The sequence below is a fragment of the Polistes dominula genome, unplaced genomic scaffold, assembly GCF_049000335.1.
Source record: "Polistes dominula isolate Pdom_NZ unplaced genomic scaffold, Pdom_raw_medaka contig_16, whole genome shotgun sequence".
Lineage (NCBI taxonomy): Eukaryota > Metazoa > Arthropoda > Insecta > Hymenoptera > Vespidae > Polistes > Polistes dominula.
The window spans coordinates 2,717,501-2,736,515 of NW_028301040.1; the positions used below are offsets into that span (position 1 = coordinate 2,717,501).

General features: G+C 33.9%; 1 protein-coding gene across 1 annotated transcript in view; it reads right to left on the minus strand.

Annotated features, from left to right (window-relative positions):
- The window catches only part of ena (ENAH actin regulator enabled), a 38,928-nt gene that overhangs the window by 10,431 nt on the left and 9,482 nt on the right, over positions 1-19,015 (minus strand). The window contains 9 exon segments of the mRNA XM_015317983.2: positions 1-1,614; positions 1,716-1,968; positions 2,247-2,435; positions 2,524-2,709; positions 2,711-3,702; positions 3,850-3,911; positions 6,389-6,568; positions 7,079-7,308; positions 8,596-8,917. The exon segment at positions 1-1,614 is cut by the window's left edge and continues 10,431 nt beyond it. Coding sequence (XP_015173469.1) covers positions 1,586-1,614; positions 1,716-1,968; positions 2,247-2,435; positions 2,524-2,709; positions 2,711-3,702; positions 3,850-3,911; positions 6,389-6,568; positions 7,079-7,308; positions 8,596-8,917 — 2,443 coding nt within the window. The 3' untranslated portion in view covers positions 1-1,585.

Consider the following 19,015-nt stretch of genomic DNA (forward strand, 5'->3'; position numbering starts at 1 on the left):
TTATTATTATTATTATTATTAATATTAATATTATTTATAACGCATTTATTTTATATATATTTATATTTATATATTTATATATATTTATGCGTGGTGTTCGCGCCCAAGACGTAGGAAATATATTGCGGAATTTGATTGTCCAAAGTCGTGGCGGCTTGTTTTCTTCTTTATTTTTATTTTTATTTTCTTTTTATTATTTTATTTTATTTTATTTTATTTTATTATTATTATTTTTTTTTTTTTAAAGCGATGTAAGCTGTGAGAATTAAAAAACGATAAAAATTATGTAAAAAAATATAAAAGTAAAAAAAGGATAAAATATATGAATCGAACAAAAGTGAATTTCATTTTTCGAACTTTTGTTCGCATTTGGAATGTGTATCGTCATACTTGATGACGTAAATAGTATGATGCGTTTATTGCAATTAAGATTCATTCGAAACTTCGGTGAAATTCTATGACGAAACTAACTGATATATCGCTTTCTCTCTCTCTCTCTCTCTCTCTCTCTCTCTCTCTTTCTTTCTTTCTTTCTTTCTTTCTTTCTCTTTCACACACATTCTCTCACTTTTTTCATAATTATGTCAAGGATTGAAAAAATGTGCCACGACGTTGGTGAATGAATTCTGTACATTTATATCTGTCTGTGTGTGTGTGTATGTGAGCGAATGTGTATGTGTATGTATAATATGTATATTATATAACGAGACCGTTATTTTTTTTTTTCTATCTGTCGTCTTAACGTTATTATAAATGCTTTAAAAATCCTACTTGATCATATATCAGATTAAAAAATATATATAGATAATGAACCGCTTCACGTTGCGTCAATTGAGCTTTTCTCTCTCATATCATTTTATTACAATAATATTGTAAAAATCGTCGATGTCAAAACTTGAATATAAAAACAAACTTTTTTTATAAAAACACGATTCTATTACATAACTCATAATGATTATGTAAAAGAAAAAAAAGAAACATTTCTTTTTTATAGAAAAAAAAAGAAGAAAAAAAACCATTTAATATTATATAGCACAAATGTAAATGTAATTTACATTATTCAATATGCTGTTTCTTGCTGTGCGTGAATATTAGATTTAAAATTAATGACATAGGGGTGGGTGTGTATCTCGCCTTCATGTGCGTATTAGAAGAATCCTAAATTGAAATTCTAAGCACGATTTGTGCGGCTCAATTGATCCAACGACAATTGACGATCATTGTTTGTTGTAATAGGTAACAAAGGGAGTATACGATCTCATCACTTAAGATATACCTAAGCTAGGATAACGTACTTACACACAAATGATCGATATACATGGTATAACTACACTGCGTTCTCTGCAAATATGTAATAAAAATTTGTATGTGTGCATATGTATGTGTTGGTATGTGTTTGCGTGTGTGTGTATATAGTATGTGAATGTCGATAATGCTTCGATCGAGTTATCTAATCAAATCTTTCGTTTCTCTCCCCCTCTCCCTCTTATGACCGCCGGCTCTTCCTCTCCCTTACACACTTCAAATATCTCTCCTTTTTCCTGTCTTCACATCCTTTCGTTATGCGGATTTATTTGTTCGTCTTTTACCTTCTACTCAGTTCTGTTCTTACCGCTGTAAAAATCAAAAATAAAAGAAAAATAAAATAAAATATTAATATTTGAATCGTTGCGTCAAAACAATTAAAAGATCCAATTGAACAATCATAATCTTACCATCGATTATTTCTTGCTTCATCTTTTGAAACTCCTTACGCATTTCTTTAATTATCTCAGCTTTGAACGCCTCCATCTCTTGTGCCGTCAACGAGGAACCATCGTTAACGCCATTGACTTTGAGAAGCGTGTCTTCGGAAGCGGAACCAAACCTTTTTCTAACCGACTTTGGTGATTCTGCTCCATTGGAAAATTTGTTGTTCGACGAACTACTTTTATCCCATGATTTCTTGTCCGGTGAACTTTCAGGTTCCTAAAATAACCGAGAACACGCGGAAATTTAATATATGCATGTCTTATTAACAATCTTGTTCAAACGTTTCTTGCCATCGGTAACGCTTAATTGATAATTTTAATTAAGATTACAATTTAAATACAATTTAATTTAATAATAATTACAAGTATAAAATATAGAACGATAAGGGGGCCAATCGTCAGTTGAACATCTTGAATTTATGAACTCATTAATGCATGCAATAACTCGTAATGCAAATGGGTTAAAAAATGAAAGTGATACTCGTTTAAACGAACCGGTGGTTGTTCAGGTTGCTTCTTCTCAACGGCAGCGCGTCTACGTGCCAGCGTTTTCGCCATCTCGTCCATCATAGAAGCCATACCGCCACCTCCACCTCTTCCCAATGTTCCATAATTGCCACCGCCACCTCCGCTTCCGCTACTGCTGGTACTCGAGCCGCTATTTTCCACAGGCTGTGTCTGTTGCTGATGATAAGAATAAAACGTTGTTGTTCGATATCATTTGATACAAGATGGATAGTTTAGATTTCTAATCGTTATACGACATACCAACCTGTTTTTTCTTAAGCCTAGCAGCCTGTAGGGCCGCAGCAAGAGAATTAGCATCCGGTTGCGGTGGATCGTTGTTAGTTACGGAGGAGGAAGTTATGGAGGAGGATACGACGGTGGAAGAAGATGCGGAAATATTGGATGAATTATTAGACGAATTAGGCGCGGGTGGGGGAGGGGGTGGAGGGGGGAGCAGCGGGACCAGCCGCCAATGGGACCATAGGAGGCGGTGGTGGAGCGTAAGCGGTAGCAGCAACCGCGTGATGTCCTCCAGTAGCATACTGATTCACCGAATTCGCGGGGGTACCATAAGGATTCACGCTGGCGACAGCTGCCTGCACTTGTCCGGTAACGTAAGACGGTGGTTGCGGTTGTGAGACGACACCGTACTGCGACTGGCCTTGTTGCTGCTGAGCTACCACCACGGCAGCGGCAGCAGCAGCATATTGGCTAGCCGCCGAAGGTGGACCACTTGCGTACTGAACGATCGAACTGTTGCTTCCGTACTGATTGCTAGGCCCGCTACCGCCACCGGCAGCACCGTATTGCGTGGCCTGACCGCCGACCACAGCATACTGATTGGTCTGACTGGTCTGACCAGCTTGACCACCGCTACCGTACACGTTGCTACCTTGTCCGTTGTTACCGTAAAAGCTGTTCTGACCGGTAGACGCGTACTGATTCGGATTCTGACCTACGACCACAACAGACCCGGTAACATTAGGGTTCGAATACTGATTGTTACCGGGTGCTCCTCCGCCGTACTGATTACCCTGACTCTGTGCCGCATAGATCGATTGCGACTGAGATTGTGTTTGAGAAGATGGCGACTGTGCGTATTGGTTTATCATCATCGGGGGTGGCGGTACGGGCGCATTGAAATTTATCATAGAAGGCGGACACGGAGGAGCGGGTGGTGCCGCGGGAGGTTGCGGTGGTGGTACTGGTGGTCCACCTCCACCAGCGGATAAAGGAACCGCCGAAGAAACTATCGGTCCTTGCATTCCAGGAATTGTAGCCTGTTGTTGCGGTTGCGTCTGTTGGCCGGCTTGTTGTTGCTGTTGAGGTTGCGGTGCTGGTGGAGCGGACGACGTTCTGTGATGACCCGATTGTTGCTGTTGTTGTTGCTGTTGTTGCGTCGTTGGCGGACAACTCGGTGAAATGGCGCTCGGACTGTTCGTTGCTGTACAAAAGTTTACAATTTATTTCTTTTACAAATATACAATCTTAATATCCTTGCAGCTCATACAGAATTCATTTTTATAAAGATTATAACTATAAAAGAATGTTTAAAAATAGATTTCAATAATTCTTAAATATAACGTTATACCTTGACTCTGTTGGGACATTCTGCGTTCCTGAATGATCGCCACGTCTTCTCTGGTCATAGTCCTAAATTCAGAACAAAATCGATTATTAATACGATCATAGTCATTGTTGCATAAAAAGAATGATGCACGTATGGTTAGTGCAAAGCGTGTTCGATCAGCCAACTAGGACTAACAAATAGAAAAATATTATATCTCGAGCGTTTAGCTATCTAGAGAACAATGGTATCTAAGTTTCGTAATAACCACCCTAGCGATGGCTTTATAATGCACGTATAAAAGTTTATCGAAAAACAAATATGATATATCTCTATTTACACATATACACTCTTTCAACGCGTACACACAGGGATAATGAATAAACAAAATGATAATATTCAGAGTCATCGTGTAATCTCTAGAAACGATAGTTATTCTAGATTAAGCTTATGACTACCGCTAAGGTGGCTAAACATTAAATATCACGTGATTACAAACCCATAGGAGGAAGAAAACGTATTTTTGGAAAATGTCAACACTAAAACGTCTAAAACTTATCGAGATACTCGTATTATTTACATAGATTATCTATCTCGCTATTGCTAATATTTTATGCGTTTCATCTAACAAAAAAATCAGAGAACTCTTTGGGAAATGAGAATATGTGTGTATATGTGTCGCGTGTGTATGTTGGAGGGTGGTATGGGCGAGGAGAGAAAAAGCTATAGTGGATGAAGGTATAGAAAGAGAAAGTGGAGAGAACGAGTAAACACAGATGAGTACCCGAGTACCGTTTTCTAATCTTGTCCCATAGTCGTTAGGTTTTAGTCATCGTCATCGTCATCGTCGTGTCGACTGCATCTGCGTAAACTCACCACACAACAGTTCAACAACAACAACAACAACAACAACACACATACACATATGAGATATCCCAACACGGTTTATTCGATGAATTTATGAAACATTTTCATTCACCCGTCGAACGAACCAGTTTTTTTCCCCTGTTTCTCGTGTTTCACTCACTCGTTGTTTTTTTTTTTTTTTCAATTAAGTTAAAAGTGGTAAAATAATATTAAAAAAAAAAAAAAAAAAAAAAAAGAAATAAAATTATAGAATCAACGTGCGAACGCGTAAAGGACGTCTCTTATTCTACAGTTTGAGTTTTTAATACGATGAATATATTTTGTGTCGTATTTTTTTCTCCTCCTCTTTTTTATTTTTTTGTTTTTTTTTTTGTACGTAAAAGAGAAAGAGAGCATTCGTTCAACCGAGAAAAACATTTCTCGGAATGGATGGTTTCAATATAGAGATATACTGGCGAGCTGGTGAATGGCGAGACAAGTAGAAAAACGAATTGCCGCAGCCAGCTTCTCGAATGGTTTCGTTCGCATTAACGAACGATGACTATTTTCAATGGAACTCTTCGTGCGAACACATTCACAATATCACTGACAACGCGCGTTGTTGGCTTGATATATTTACACGAAAATGCAATATCTCCAATTGGAACTAATAATTTCTCTCTTTCTCTATTTTGATCGCTAAGAGTTTTCTTGTTTTTTTTTTTTTTTTTTTTTTTTTATTTTTATTTTTACAACCACACGTACAGGACGAAACTTAACGCGAAAAATGAAAACGAGCATAGAAGATACTCAACGAGTTTAGCGATTCAAAGTTATTTTCGTCGTTGACGGTCGACAACCACATATCGCGAGCATAACCCCGAAACTTTATTTTCAACGTCTTCTGGAAAAAGATTCTCCTTTCTCTCTCATTTTCACATTCGTACATTCATACGAGTAAAATAGTTTACGTTAACCAAAGTATATATATATATATATATATATTGTGGGAAATGGAAGATGATAAATAATTAAAATGAAAAGCATTGAAATATTAAAAATAATGTATCTAATAATCAATTAGAATAATGCAAAAGCTATCATTGCATCGTGTGTATTATAATGTGATTTTGTGATCTAATGGGATGAAATGAAATATTATCGTTAAATAGTGGACAATGATATTTTCAACTAATTTTATGTAAGTGTATGATATAAAAATATCTAGAAATGATATCGTTAGAAATATTGTGTCAAATTATTTCGAAAGATTAACGTAACACATTTAAAAAGTTTATATCTCCTTCACATCCAATGTTAACACATTGATAAATGTGTTGTATAATATATTAACAATTAATATAATTAATAAAATAATTCGTGTGATAAATGTTCAAATACTTTAGCGAATCATTGTATATTTAAACCCTTCGTTATTGATGACCCATATACGAATTGTTCACATTGAATCCGATATATTTAAATATCATATTACTATGCACGTGAGTTACAAATTTATTTAACAAAGGGTTAAAAAAAAAAAAGAAATTTGTCGAATAAAATTGACACAAAATTTCTAAACGATCAAAGACAGTTATCAAAGATACCCCGAAAGTTGTAAGTGACGAATTGTTAGATGAATGATGGTATTATTATGATGATTATTATTATTATTGTTATTATTATATCGTCTCTTAAAAGGAAGGCCCAAAATCACCTCGTGAGTCCCTCAGCCGGTGAGCCACGCGAACAGCCCACCTGAATGACGGTGGTGACGGCACTACTAACGGATGGATGATGACTGGGGGTTGGTGTCGGGGGCCCCACGGTGATACCCGTTTGGCCCCCGGCAGGAAGATGGCCCAAAGACAAGGAGACTCGCGCGTTATGACCTTGACTGGAACCACGCAACTATGACGACAAAGGCTCTCTAACCCAAATCGGGTTGCTGATTGAACGTCTACGCGTTTATTACAAGTTGTTTTACGCGATTCTCTTCAAATTATTCAATGTTTTGATAAAAATAAGAAGAAGAAGATCAAACACGTATGCGTTCTTACAGCAAAGCCTCAAATCTTCTCTTTGTAACCGTAATTAATAGTAGTAGTTGTAATCATCCAGCTGGATGAACGAGCTCATAATCGGTTCGTTTTTACAGTACGAATAAATCATCAGATTGTTTCTCTTGCTTGAATTAAAATGATCTTATGAATTTTAATAAAGTTCGTTCGAGCAAAACACAATGTTGTTGACACATCGACATTCATGACAAATATGAATATTTCATAGATCCGTTCGATGATTTTAATTTATGAAACGCTCGAAGCTATTCTTTTTATCCTGATAATCCGTAAAATGATGGAAAAAAAGAAAAAAAAAGAATCATCTAAAGGAAAAGATCACCGACCTGTATCCCATGTCCTCTTCGTATTGAGCATTCGCCAATTGTTGTTGTTGCGGCTGCTGTTGTTGCTGCTGCTGTTGTTGCTGTGGTTGTTGCTGTTGTTGCTGTTGCTGTTGCTGCTGCTGTTGTTGAAGTTGCTGTTGCTGTTGCTGCTGATAAACAGGTTGCTGCTGAGTCGTCGGTGCGACTGCCGGACCCAGACTTCTTGATATGTTGCTTCCGTTGCTTAGCACCTACGCAACAACGGACCCGAACAATTGAATCGAATTGAATTGAATTATACTTTGTTAAATGTCCTGGGACTGTGGCAACGAGGAGGGTGTAAGCGTAAATGTAGGAAAAAAAAAAAAGAAGAAATCGTTTACTCTCGCACCTACATTCATTTTGAAGAGCTTTTCAAAATAGAACGTCATTGTTAAATAAAACAGAAAAAAAACATTAAACGTTCGTTAATTTAACTAACGACTTATTAAAGTTACGATGTAACGATGTTGTCCACAATAATTACGATATAATACGTACAAGAAAATAAAAAAAGTATTTAACAATGTTATTTGGAAATGTTTCAACCTTGTCTTGTCCATGTTTCGAGATATTATTGTTAAAACGTAAGAAAAAGGTTTTCAGATAATTAACGAAGTTATACACACGGTTAAAAGAATCATCGTAATTGTCTGTGTGTGTGTGTGTGTTTTTGAGAAATACGATCGATCACTAACTAAAGTCATTATGACTCTAATTGCAATTGCTACGAAATTAATTATTCCCTCCTATACCCCACCTCGTTATTTCTAGCACGGTACTACTACACTAACGATCGTATAACAAAGCGGTGCCTTTTAGCCATTTGCCGAAAAAGTGATGCAAGACCGTGTGTTTGGAGGAGGAAGAGGAGGAAAAGAAGGATGGTGACCGAAATTAATTTAACAGACCACCCCCTTTTCGTCTGAATAATCACACGATAACGGTCAGCTAATAGTCGTCGTCCTGTCCCAGTACACACATAGAATAACCATATATATATATAATAACAAGAGTAATCGTGAAATAGGAAGGGGTCTGAGATTAACACTAGATTTTTTATTGCGTGTATACCTTTTTTTTTTTTTACTGAAATACGTCTTTTTTCCACGGGTATGTTAAAATACAAAAAATTGTTTATTTTAAATTATTTATTAATCCTTAGAGTGCTATCGACGTATATACGTGTTTGTTAATATTAATGTAAGATATAATGTTAAGTTTATATTAATTCATTAAATTATATTCACAGAAACAAAAACTGTAATTATTAAATATAATTTTGATTATAAGGTCATTTTGATGGGTTCCGTAAATCTAGTGTTAAATCATCGTAAAAAAAAATTCTCATAGATTTTCTCGAATTTGTAAATCACCTATAAAGAATGTATTTTTTTTCGTACAATAATGAACAACGAATTGACGTAATTATAATACTAAAGATTTTCAAATTTAACTTTGAAATAAGATGTAATTGTTAGAAAAAAAATATAACTTACGTCAAGGGCTTGAAGCATAGCACTGGCAAAAGCATCAGCATCGTCCTTACTAGAAAAATTCAGTCCGTAAACTTGCTTGTTGTCTCTCCATTGATGAAACGTGACCGTTGCTTGATTATATTTCAGTCCTTTAAGGATGGCGCAATTAATAACAATCTCATGATCCTGTAACTTTCTTCCAACGACGCGGAAGGTGTTGTTCACCTGATGATGATATAGCTGGACCTTGGAAAGTCCTGCCGAGGTACCACTCGGTATCCATTTTTTGTTCACGTCGTCGTAGACCATAACCGCCGCCCGAGCGGATGATATGCTCACTTCACTAAAAAAAACAAAAAGAACAAAATAAAAATAAAATAAGAATGGTTGTTTCTTTAATTATTAAAACAGTCCCCAGGAGGGATGTAAAAATTGAAAGATAAAAAAAAAAAAAGAAATATTAATATAGGAAATAGATTAGTTAATAAGATAAATCTTCATAAATCTTTTGAAATTGATAAATAAGTTAGATACTTTTAATTAAATAGATAGACAACTACAACTTATCTTTGCTCATCGTTAACGATTTAAAGAAGAAGCGTGAAAGAAAAAGAAAAAAATTATAATAATTTTCATTCCATACTATAATTTGATAATTCTTTTCTAATTAATTAATAACCTTTCTCTAATAACATTTATAATCGAGGTATATACACCGTCATGTTCACACAGATTTCTAATCGGCAAATGAGATCGCACGCGAGACGGTATGTTCAACAGTGATGATGACGTACAGGATGAGATAAAAGTTCTTTTTACCAACTTCAAAATCAATTATTACCAATTTTTTGAGCTTTTATCGTGTTTCCACACACACATACACATGTTGCAATAACTAAACTAAAACTCTTACATTCTTCTTGAAAACTTGCTATTTCATCTTTCGAACGATTTAACGCGAGATGTACGATAACAACAACAAAAAAATAAATACAAATACAAATATTTAACCATGATGTTGTTACAAGCAATAATCGTATAAAAAATTTAACTATCAGCAACTTGTACATTCGTAACCAGTAAATAACATTACATGAACAAATGACTTACAGCGACTTTTATCTCACCCTATACATACACACACACACAAATACCAACACATGTTGTGTTGATTACTTCAGGTATGTTGTACGCAAGTTCTCTACACGGTATGTGCAACTTTATTTTTCTCTAGAACATTACGCGTGAAAGTAGCGTGACTCGATCAGGTAGTTTGAAAAACGACGCTTAAGGTCGACGTAAAAGTGAGAATGCAAAGCTCCCATTGACGTGTTATACACACAAGTACAGTATCTATAATACATATATAATTCAGTAGTCCCAAGTCATTCAATTGATTTGCGTAATCAAATGTTAAGAAAACATATTGTCCAGTTGGAAATATCGATTCGTGTATCAAAATCCTTACATAGGATTAAGCATGGTGTTTTATTATATCCATAAACACGTTCGTTGAAAATGTTCCTCACGTATTCTAACGTAAACGTTTGAGTGAACACAAATATAGGAAGAGAGGATCGTTTTGAATGACAATAAAGTTATCAAAAAATCCAGCTTATGAAAATAAAAAAAAGGATTGGTAAGTTCAAAAATGTTTTCTCGATACGATCGTAAAAAAAAAAAAAAAACTAAGGTTTGCGGGTGTAAATAATACGTGTATCGTTTGAAATAGAAGTGTGATGAAAAATCTATCTATCTCTTTCTCTCTCTCTCTCTCTCTCTCTCTTTCTCTTTCTCGTAGCGTTTATGATTACTTTTTTTCCTGTAAAACATGACGGTTAGAAGAACGTTTTCTCTTCGTTGCACGAAGCTGAAGATGACGATGTCAAAGCAATAATCCGCATTTAATCTCTGAAGGCACCACCTTTCATAGTAATTAAAAAAAGTAAACGAAAGAAAGCAAAATAAAAATGAAAGAAAAGAAAAGAAAAGAAAAGAAAAGAAAAGGTTCGGTTAAGTTTCCTGAGAGATTATTTCCGACGATAAATCCGCAAGGCTTTCGGTAGCGAAGAGATTGAGAACGCGAACTATTTCAACAGACTACGTTCATTCGAAATGAAACGAAAAACGATGCTGTTGCTGTTTGCTACTGCTACTGCTACGGAAACTACTGTTTCTGCTGTTGCTATTGCTGCTAGACGTATATTTTTCTCGCTTCCTTGATTTCACGACGACGACGACGACGACTAGGAAGAGATCGCCTTTTAAAAAATAAAACAGACCGGGCTATCTCCGAAAATGACACGAAGCGTATCTTCCACCTCGATCGTCCTACATAAAATGTCTATCTTCTCTTGATTTCCTTCTATATAAATCCGTCTATGTGTATACATATATATATATATATATATATATATACATATACATAAACGCGGAAAGAGAAAGCATAAAAAAACGAAAAAAAAGGGGGAAAAAACAGATATTAATATGAAGAGGAAGAGAGGGGGGAAAAACTTGATCGAAATTTCCCTACAACCCTGTCCCCCCCCCCTTCCTCCAAAAAAAGAGCAAAAATAGGAAACAAAAAAAAAAGGATCCAAAATGACGGTGTGTGTCTCGTCATACACATGAATCCATTCCTGTGAAACAGTTCTTTCCCCCTCCCCTCTCTCTTTTTCTATTTTCTCTCTTTTCCGTATCAGACCCGGCGCCTGTCGAGGATACCCAATGGAAAAAACGGCCAGCTAGAGGATGAAAGATAAAAGCCGATATTAGCATGCAACCACTACCTACTACTACGAACATCGTCATGTTCGTCCAGTGATATTTCCAGATAGCTAACACTCGTCGATTTCTTCTTCCTTGTTTTGTATACGTGTATGTGTGTTGTGTGAGACCACATTGCTTGCTTGCTTGCTTGGCTTGGCTTGGCTTGGCTTGCTTGCTTGCTTGTTTGCATGCTACTTCAAATCATGGTTTTCTCGATACCGAAACTACTTTGCATCTTATCCCATGTCCAACCATGGTTCCGTTCAGGACGATACACCGTTACATCATCATCGTTTTTCCTAAAATTGTCCACGACCTGTTTTACCCAATCCTTCTCGTTGAATTTGTCATTAATTCAGAATGAAACTTTCGATTTCTAAAATGTTCAAAAATTAACTTAGAATTATCCATTGAACCATTACGATTATTTCCCATTGAAATTTTCAATCCAGTTAACGTCTAATGTAAATTTCATTTATCTTTGATTTTCTTCTCTTCTGCAAACCCTCTTCTCCCCCCCTTCCTCCCTCCCTCCCCTCTCTCCCCTCAACCAATGTTCTGTTTCTATTTCTACCACTACTATTACTACTATTACTAATACTACTACTACTACTACTACTACTATTTCTCCTATTCCGCTTCATTTCTCGCTTTCTTCTTGTTCGTCGTCTAGCCGGTTTCGAGTTCTTAATATATCATACGATATATATGTATGTGTATTTACACACACTGATAGAACAAGAGAGAACGGTACTTGACAATTTTTAGTTTAAAGTAAAGTCATGCTCCATCTGAGTGTCGTGTAGTTTGTAAGTAGTAGTATTATAGGTATAGCTAAACTATACATTTCGATTACATATCTATCTCTCTGTTACTCGAATAATCGACGGGGACTGTCAACGATCAACGTATATTATTATTATTCTTATCCGCTTCTTCCGCTTAAAATCACAAATGACATTTCAACAGTTTGCCTTCGTGAGACTCACGTTCGTACAAACTTTAAAACTTTTAGAACCCACAAATCGTTCTATTTGATAAACTGAAAATCGTACATTGATTTATAGGATTTTTTAAATTGGTTTTGTTTTATTGTATTTTTTATATTTTACTGTCAATGCATTAATATAATATTTTATATTAATTTTTCTTTTATAAATTTGATTTAATATATCGATAAGTGATAACAATTTTGATCCAATTGAAAAACGAGATTGAAATACTCTTCCTTTCACGGTACTAATTTTTGTGTATTTAAATTATCTTTATACGAAAAGATAATATATTTCAAAATTCAAGTTATATATATATATATATATATAGTTTATTTTAAGGTACACAAAAATTTATTATACAAATTTTGTTTATCAACATTTAAATATTATTCAATTTATATCATTCATTCGTTTGATTATATTGTATATTAATAAACAATCAATTTTATATTCGTTCTACGAACGATTGAAAATATAAAATAGAAAAGTAATTAAAATCTTAGTCTCGTAGTAAACGTGCAAGCTTAAAATAACTCAACTTTGATCGTAAAATTGTCTATTTTAATCGTATAACACCTATTCGCGTTAATGTCAATAATCCAGCTTGGGCCAGTAGAAGAAGATTCAGAGAGATCCAGATTTAAAAATGAAAGGAAAGTAAACTTTAATGATAACAAGAAAGGAGGATGAAGAAGATATTAGGTGGTCTCAAAGATCCTAAGCATGATAAAATTAGCTTCATCGATTCGCGGAATAATTCCTGGATAGTGTTAATACTTTCAACACGATTGATCGACGTTAAAATCGAGTATGTTCTTCTGTATATTCGCGAAACGAGAACAGGACGAATTTGATAGAATGTGGTAGCAAGATACAATCCATTGTCACATCATCCGCAACTTCCTTACTGCTGTTGCTGTTCTGTTGGTTGTTATTATATTATTACTATACATATAGTAGATATAAACCGAGCTAGAATTCACGATAACGCGACTTCCCCAACTCTGAAATTTGATCAACGAACATATAACGTTTTAAACAACCGATCGAGTATTTGATAAATGATACTTGATAATTTAACAATAACAAAATCTACTGATTTGTAATTCCTGTTTAGAAATATAACCAGCAGGATACATTATATGAATTCAACATAAAATTACAATAAATCATTCGAGAAACTTTGTACGTATAGAAAATGTATTATCAATTTATTTAAAAAAATTTCTAAAATAATTTGTATCAGTTGAAAAAAAATAACATTTTCAAATAGTCTTTTAAAATCTGAAAGAACAAAATTACTGTATCTGTATTGTATTTCAAGAAAATAAGAAAAAAAAACCGAAGATTAGAAGATTACTTCTAATAATCAAGAGAAAAAAAAGTAGATAAGAGGGATTACTATTGTATCTTGGTTTAACGTTCTAATAATGTGTACAATACTTGCAATCAAAATAATAATAATATTAGGTATGATAGTGGCTTACCTTAGTAATGGTGATAGCAATAGAAGGGGAAGAGAATGACGTGTGGTGGAGAGTGGAACGTAACAATAGAAAAAAGAAAAGGTTAAAAAAAAGGAAAAGGATATGCTTATATAGCAGCAGGCAGGTAGCAAGTACATATTTCATTTAAACTCGTTGATATCGTCTACAAAAATAAGTTGCTTGTGTGTTGGCTTTTGACGAAATTTACGATGAAATTCTAAAGATAAGATCATAGTGAAGAAAGGGTGATGGTGATGGCGGTGGTGGGTGGGTTGGTTGGGTGGGTAGTGGAAGTTGGTGATTCGTGGAACAAACGAATCGATGCACGCTCGTCGCAAGAAAGAAAAATATCGTATGATATAAATCAAGAACTTTAGTAGGTCGGATTTCTGTGAAATATAAATTGAAAAATAAGAAAAAAGGCTTTGAAATTTTATCCAAGTCGCTGTTTTTTTTTTTTTTTTTTTTTTTATAACATAACGATCGATGCATTCTTTTCTCAAGATTTCTAAAGACGAAAACCGATTACGATGATGATCGTCGCACGATGATTATTATTTATTATTATTAACAGAAACTTTGCTTTCAACTAATTCAATCGTGAAAATGAATTATTGATTTTAATACTAGTTTGAATTTAGGATTTGCTTCGAGTACGTTCGACTATTCGAATTGAAATTGTTATCATCGATTACTATAGGTAATAACAGTTTCGTAGTTTGCTCTTACTATCGTTAACACTTCATGAACTCATGTAACTTTGTGAAGTAACATAATAAATTATATATATATATATATATATTATCTTTCTAACTAATTTTCTTTTATCAGTATGGTGTACGTTTGATATTTCACAATCTTTGTTTTTCCATAATCAATAAAATATGTTTTATTATCGATCATCAAATCTTTAGCTTGATATATAGAAAAAAAAATTAAATATCTGAACATTGTTAATTTGTATTTTTTGAAATTATAATATTTGTTCATTTCAAATTATATGAGTTATTTTTATGATCACGAACACAAATTCAATCTACAAAAGGGCTAACTTAAAATATATGCAACGAGATATGACATCTATACACATGGATAGATGTAACCCATTATAGTACTTCAAAATGTCAAGGTAAAACTTAACTACAACGATATTTACCTACATACCATTGAATCGAATGAACGAGCCACTTCAACTTACATTAACGTTGGAACATGATTACAATATTCAATGAAAATAAGAAAAGTTTGTTTCTTTTCTTTTTTTTTTTTTTTTGTAGTATATTCTAACATACGAGAGAACTCCTACTGTGTGTGCGTTTAGGTTTTACAATATAAAAACGAATAAAAATATATTCTCAAGTATAGTAAATATTCGTTAACAATCATTCCCAAAAGAATTTGTTCGTATTTTCTATTCAATGCGTTGAGAATGGAACGTTGTCAAAAAAAAGAAAAAAAAATTCTTCAAATATTTCAAACTTATCTAATTTCCTTTTTTTTCTACTTTCCGTAGGTGGAACACGAATGGTTGAAGAAGAAAAACCATTTTCTTTCTTACTGCATATTTTTTTTTTATTTTTCCGTCACGACCAACTTTATTTTATGTCAATGGCATAAAACTAACTATGTTGAAAAAATATCATCGATTTATGAGATTCGATTGAATCTTAATTATTTTGGTTTGATATTCATTTTTCTTTTTATCCTTTTCTCTTCGGTATCATTCGACCGTTTGCGAATAGGAACGAAATAGTTAAGAAATTTAGGTCATAACAATCATCTCCCCTTGGTTATTACCACGTGCGAGTGTTCTCAGTGTCGGCGAGAGTCAAGAATTAGGACGATTAATTAATTGTTTCGAGTTAATAACTCTCTCTCTCTCTCTTTCTCTCGAAAGAACTTCAGAATAGAATTGAAATATCGAATCTTTGTAATAAAAAAAAAAAAAAGAATAAAAATAAAAATAAAATATTTTTGTTTTTTATTTCCATATTAAACCAAGAGAGAAGAAACCGAGATAGCGAGGAAAAATAAGCAAAGGTATTTGATACGAATTTATACGATCGATTATCAATAAATTTTCAATTACCGATCAGTGACGTCAATTTCTTCCTCGTTACACACAAAGACACACACACACACACACGTGTATAGATTAAACGATAAGACAAAATGTCTGGTTAAAAAATAAAATTGAGAGCATTCATTGATCCCCTCTTGTTCTGCTTTTATTTTTTTCACACCCACTCGTACCAATCAATATAAATAATAATAATAATCTTATTAATGAAAAAAAAAGTCGCTAAAAAAGAACCCTCCAAAAAAAAAAAAACAATGCATTTCATTTAATCGAACTATCTCTGATTTGTCCGGTTGAAAAAAAAAAAAAAGAGAAAAAATAGAATAGAACAAACAAATAATACCACTTCTTCTCTTTTGTACACTCTCTCTCGTTTCCGTCGATGATGACACGTATGTAATGCATATAATACATTCATAGATACGCATAGGTGATGCATGCATGCATGCATGCATACACCGTTCCGCTATGCAACTCTACTACTACTACTACTACTACTACTACTACATCTCTGATGCTACTTTCTCTCTACACTAACTTAAAACAATGTAAAATGTTGTCACATCATTTACGTTTTACAAATGAACCTTTGCTAAGAGTTCTCAACTGTTCTCGAATATTAAAAATGAAAAGGGACATTAAATTGTATGCATGGGAGAATATCATCGATTGATATGCAAGTATACTTTCTTTATATCTTTCTTTTGATCGAAAGATTGACAAAAAGAAAGAGAGGGTGGAGGGGATGTAAGGGAAGGGGATAAAGAGAGAGATGGTAAGAGGAAACAGCAAATGCATATGCACATTTATTCAACACGAGAGAGGAATGAAAAGAGAAAGAGTATGAGTGAGTGAGAGAGAGAGAGAGTGAGACAGAGAGAGAGAGTATGAGAGAGGGCTATCGGTGTTAGTCCGGAGAAGCATCGAGTTACTTCCGCGAGATACCAGCTTTTCATGCTTTATGCTCTGAGAGTTACAACATCCTGCAAAGCGTAACAAACATGTGCACGAGAGAACGTTGCTTGCTATTGGTAACACCGCACGACAAATTTATATTGCCTAAGGCCATTTCCCTGGTAGACCCGAAGCTTCTACCATCAGCACCACCACCACCACCACCACTACTACCACCAACCACCATACACATAACTGCCTTGTATAATAATTTATTAGCCTTCTCGGCGCATCTTGTTCGACCTTGCACCGAACAAACATAAATCTCATTTCTTTTATGGTTAATAATACTTCTTCGGTGATGTATAAATGACTATATTGATTTTCTTGGAATACATCAATTTTACTTGTTACAAATGAATATATTTGAAATCAGTTTATATGTGAAGCCTTAAAATTTTCAAATGAACAATAAGTAACGCAAAAATACAAATTGTAATAATTAATTGAGAATCATTGTGGAGTGAATAATTGTTCTAATTCTAATCCTAAAGAAAAGATTATTGTAGAATAAAATATTTAATTTCACGTGTCGTGAATAAAAAAATAAAAAAAACATTGAAATTTAAAAGAAAAGAAAAAAAAATATCGATGTAAGGTACTTGACTTCGAAGTAATGTGAAAGATTTTACAGAAGAAAAATTCTTAGACGGTGTAAGAGAAACGAGAGTGTGTGTGTGAGAGAGAGAGAGAGAGAGAGAGAGAAAGAGAGAGAGAGGAGGGGGGAGGTCAACGAGTTCGTTCACACCAACGTGGACTTTAATCTTACGTTAGTCTAGATTTACAAGGCTAAAACTCGACGTTGTAATCTAACAAAAAGATAGGACAGTCTAGGATATGTCTAGGGTAGAAGAAAAGTCCCTGACAGTGGCATATGTCAGTTTGGGAAAAACAAGACAACAGGTTTGCTTATTTCGTTGTAAGCTGCTAGTAGAACGGATACCTGCTCTTAAAATGGAGGAAAGGTAGGTAGGTAGGTAGGTAGCTATTGGCTTTGTCTTCAAAGACAACCGATAGAATCACCGAAAGCGGCATATGGTAACTGAGCAGCAATATTAATTGGACAGGTAAGTCAAGACCCGACATTCGAGTAGAGTTCCTTCCTTCATCAAAATACGATGTTGTTATGTGCGTTGTCTATACAAGGTGTTTCAATTAAAATACAATATCACTTAAATAGCTATGGTAATAATTCAATTAATGTTAATTGTACTGATTGTGAAATGTATTGGTGATTTGAATATATAATTGTGTGAATAGAAATATATAGATAATTAATTATATATTTAATCAATGATATCTTAAACGTTATTTTGATGAAATGTGTTTGTTCATCATTATTGAAATATACGTAATTAAAACATTTGTTGAAAATATTTTAACATGACGATAATCAACTTGTAATCAATTACAAACAATTACTCGACAATCAGGTATAATACTAAAAACAAAAAATAACTAAAAATTGAATATAGTTTGCAACAAAATATCTAATTCTAATTGTATGTAGTATTATTTATTATCTCGTTTTATTAAACATTCAGTTTAACATTTGATTTTTTCGAACACCTTATATACACTTACTTCCCCTTTGGTTTCTAAACCACCCACGTATCTCTTTACCCCCTGTGAACCGTACAATGTATCATCTTTTCAGGAAGGGACCATGGACTAGTCTCGCGTATCAACGGCTTCGAAATAAAAGTACGAACCTTCGAAAGACAACGAAGGGGATGAACAAACGTACCAGGGTGGTATTTTTTTCTTCTATTATTTCGTTCCTTTATTTATACAAAACAGCTTGAACATGGACAGTGTCAACTATGTAAACTGATCTCTCTTCGAAGAATTTTGTTTGTTTTTTTTTTTTAAATCGACCAAATTTCAAAACAGATTGACTGTCATGTGTGTGTGTGTTTGTGTGTGTTTTTTTTTTGTTCAATGTGTGTATCTTTTTAACTAAAGGGTTACTATATTAATTTCAAAATTGTGTTTATTACGATAATATATGTTTAAAAAAAAAATTTGCATAGCATTCAACGTATGTCAATGCAATATTCAAAGATATTTTTCTTAGTTGAAGATCGTCGTAGTAGTAGTAGTAGAAGAATAAGTGTAGGTGGACTCTATCAATTCTAACTATGACGCTGATGACG